Below are 3,406 nucleotides of genomic sequence, written 5' to 3' on the forward strand. Positions count from 1 at the left end.
ACATTACTGGTTAATAATGGAAAATACAAAGACAATAAGAGGTAATTTAATCCCTGCAGGTAAAATTTTCATTAAAGAAGACTTTGTTCAAGCTTGCAGAAAATGAAAAATGAGTGAAACTCACATGCAGTTGTCTTCATGTGAAGTTGCTAGTTGAGAATCATTAGATAACAATTTTATCAAACATGTCAAATCATCTAATGGTTCTTAACTAACAACTTTACATGAAGACAACTGCATGGGAGTCTTCACCTTGGAAACCATTAGCACATATGAGACGGGAAAGTATATAGTCTTCAGTAAGAGATATATGACCTGCTCCCCAGGCGCATAGTCACGATCAGAGATAACCTGCACATATTTGCAAATATTAAATTAAATGGGTGTGAGAATTGTTTAAGAAAATATATACATATATATTAATTTGGGTTAAGAAGTGGAACTGGTGTCCTACACTAGTACTTAACCTAATAATAGGTAAGAAAAAAAATACACCTCAAAATATCAGTCTCATAAAAACATTATTTGAGTATTAATGAGGTAATTTCAAAAGCAGATTTTTTTTATATATGGAGAACGATAATACAAAATGAGGGATAAGAGTTCCCCAATACAAAAGCAATGTAAAAAAAGGATATATCTATAAAACATTAGATTCCTAATCTCTCAACATGTCTGTGAGGGAAAGTCCCCTATATAAACATCACGAACCTTACTATATGAGACATTGAATATGAAAAGAGTGGAGTATTAATGGCCATCAGAAAGAAATTTGGCTTTCATCTATGAGAAAATATCTCTTTAAACCATTTTAATAGACTCCAATCACCATGTTAGAATAGATACAAGGGAGAGAAGGGTGTGTGTGTGTGTGTGTGTGTGTGTGTGTGTGTGTGTGTGTGTGTGAGAGAGAGAGAGAGAGAGAGAGAGAGAACTTCTGATAATTGTTTGTCATCATCACTCATCACAATTGCTTCTGAATTCCCATCATGGTTTACAAAATCTGCAAAAGGAATCTAGAACAAAGAAAAAAAGGTCAGAAAACTAACTATGGTTGAAACAAAATATTAAAATAAGTCTCCTTACAGTAACAATACCAGAGATAAACCATTGGTGCTTCCCCATGCTCGAGAACCAACTGATAATGATATTGAGGTTAACAACGAAACTAAAGATGAAAGTCCATATTTACATAAAATATAATAATGAGGTTTCCTTTCAAAATTTGGTATGAGTAAAGATACACCATCATATAGATATCCTTCATACATAGGTGGAGAAAAGAAGGAAAAGACAACTACTAGGGAGGCTGAGTCCCCAAGCATGTCGATCTATTAAAGGAATCTGAAAAGCAGAGCTCCAAAGGGAGGCCATATAGACTAAATCAATGTCGTAGAAAGGGAACTTGGTAGGGAACTACAAATTTTGAAGTGGTTGCTTACCTAGTGTGCATGCATACATGAAGTCTTTATAAGTAATATCTCCAAAACTTTGACTGAAACATTCAAAAATCTGAAATAGACGGACAAATTTGGCACAACCAGTCTTTCAGCTTTTAAACAGTAAAATATAAATAAAACGGGGAACATACCAAATTAAAATATTAGTGAACACAAGAATGCAATTATCACACTTCCAGTGACAAATTTTCAAAAAATAAAAAATGTCGTGCAGGAAAAGATTAGATGTTTGGCCTATATATGATGTAAAGCAAGTCAGATATCTTGAGAGAGAAGAATATTATGCTCCACTGACAGTTATATTTACAATTTTTCTTTTCTTTCTTGTACAAAGTATCTCATATCCTCCCATCTTGTAATTTCAATCTTGTCAATATACTTACAAGTTACAATAAAAAGAAAGGAACATACTGAAACAATATAGGAAGAGCATGCTAAAGCAGCCAAGGTCAATCAATAGTATGCTTATGCTTGTTCAATTAAACTCTATGTGGCCAGAGAATCAAACTATATTTTCTGCTGATGCACGGCACTTCAATTAATGTTGCATGAATCCAGATTTAGCAGTCAGCTCAATTTAATAAGTTACTTGAAAAGACATGGTGTCCTGATACACTCGGTACTCTGATCCAGTTACTTACCTATTGCCGTTTGAACAGCAATACATTTCTTTAATTTTGATTGAAAGAACTCTTGATGATTCTAAATTTCAATATATAGAAGTAATCAATTCATCATGACCTCTTATACTCCATACTCTAAGACTACCTATTCTAGGTTTCTATATTCTGATTAGTTTTGTCTTAAGATGTTTCATCATATCATATATGTGTATTCCTCCCCTGGCAGAAAATGACTTGCATTTCATAAGTTAGAATATATATAGCCAACACAAAGCACTTACAGGTCTGATTGCCAAGAAGTCCCTTTCAATTTGAGACTTTTGGTTAATTGTTTCCCAATAAACCGAGCTTCGATGAATCATCTCCAGCTCACTTTCATTCCAAAAAATCTAAGATTAAAAAAAATACCATAGTGAATAATATAGTTTATAATAGCACAATGTAGTGAAATGTGTAAAAGAAAAATAAATCATAGTCATACACCATGTAACAAGAACAATTTTTACCATGTTAAAAAGATGGGTTATGCTATGTGTACACCAAAATCAGCCACCAAAGTCAGCCACCAGTATAAAATACATGCTGGAATACAAATACACATTTAAAATAAATTAAACTACACATGTATTTATACACAAATACATTAGTGGCTGATTTTAGTGGCTAATTTTGGTGTACAAATAGCATTTCTCTAAAAAGATAAAAGATCATTACTCAAAAACCAAAATGAAAAGAAAACCTGCCGTGTTATGCAACTCCTCTTGCCATGGTAGACGGCAGATATAAGGATTCCACTGAGAGTCCTGCATACAGAGAGAGATATTTCAGACATACAAGCAAGCTTCAAGATTTTACCAAGAGCAAAACTCAAAGTTTGCAAAAGTTCAACAATTCCCAAATTTCAGATGAAACCTTTTACAGGAACATGATAACAATGGTACCTGACCCAATTTCCGCTCAATTAGAAGAAGAACAGCAAGTTTTGCAACATTCGCAACTTCCTCACTGATCAGAGATTTGATCTTAGCAGGGAGATTATCTGCTGTTATTTGCTACAAAACCAATTACAAATACTATCTTATCAAGAGTGACTTGTCATTGTGACATATAAAAAGCAAGCCATAACATATAGTTCGAGGAAAGATTAAGAGTGGATGCCTACCACTCTATAAGGAACCTTCAAAATACAATCTCCGGTTTTTATCGCCTTAGAAGCAAACAGAGACCTAGATGCAAGACACAAATTAATAGTTACTAAACCACCATTAATTAATATAATAATATATAATATAAACAGGAAGATGTTCCATCTTCGGTATATCA

General features: G+C 33.3%; 1 protein-coding gene across 4 annotated transcripts in view; it reads right to left on the reverse strand.

Annotated features, from left to right (window-relative positions):
- The window catches only part of LOC107618672 (ribulose-1,5 bisphosphate carboxylase/oxygenase large subunit N-methyltransferase, chloroplastic), a 6,380-nt gene that overhangs the window by 2,213 nt on the left and 761 nt on the right, over positions 1–3,406 (reverse strand). For 2 of the 4 annotated variants that reach the window (XM_016320798.2, XM_021110898.1), the window contains exons 3-10: positions 3,246–3,309; positions 3,025–3,135; positions 2,827–2,886; positions 2,365–2,472; positions 1,443–1,512; positions 1,098–1,138; positions 936–1,016; positions 316–351 (exon numbers count right to left, since the gene is read on the reverse strand). In XM_016320798.2, coding sequence (XP_016176284.1) covers positions 316–351; positions 936–1,016; positions 1,098–1,138; positions 1,443–1,512; positions 2,365–2,472; positions 2,827–2,886; positions 3,025–3,135; positions 3,246–3,309 — 571 coding nt within the window. The remainder of the gene's footprint in view (positions 1–315; positions 352–935; positions 1,017–1,097; positions 1,139–1,442; positions 1,513–2,364; positions 2,473–2,826; positions 2,887–3,024; positions 3,136–3,245; positions 3,310–3,406) is intronic. The other 2 variants (XM_021110896.1, XM_021110897.1) reach the window with 2 other exon arrangements.

This window comes from Arachis ipaensis, chromosome B09 (assembly GCF_000816755.2).
Source record: "Arachis ipaensis cultivar K30076 chromosome B09, Araip1.1, whole genome shotgun sequence".
In the NCBI taxonomy this organism is placed as follows: Eukaryota; Viridiplantae; Streptophyta; class Magnoliopsida; order Fabales; family Fabaceae; genus Arachis; species Arachis ipaensis.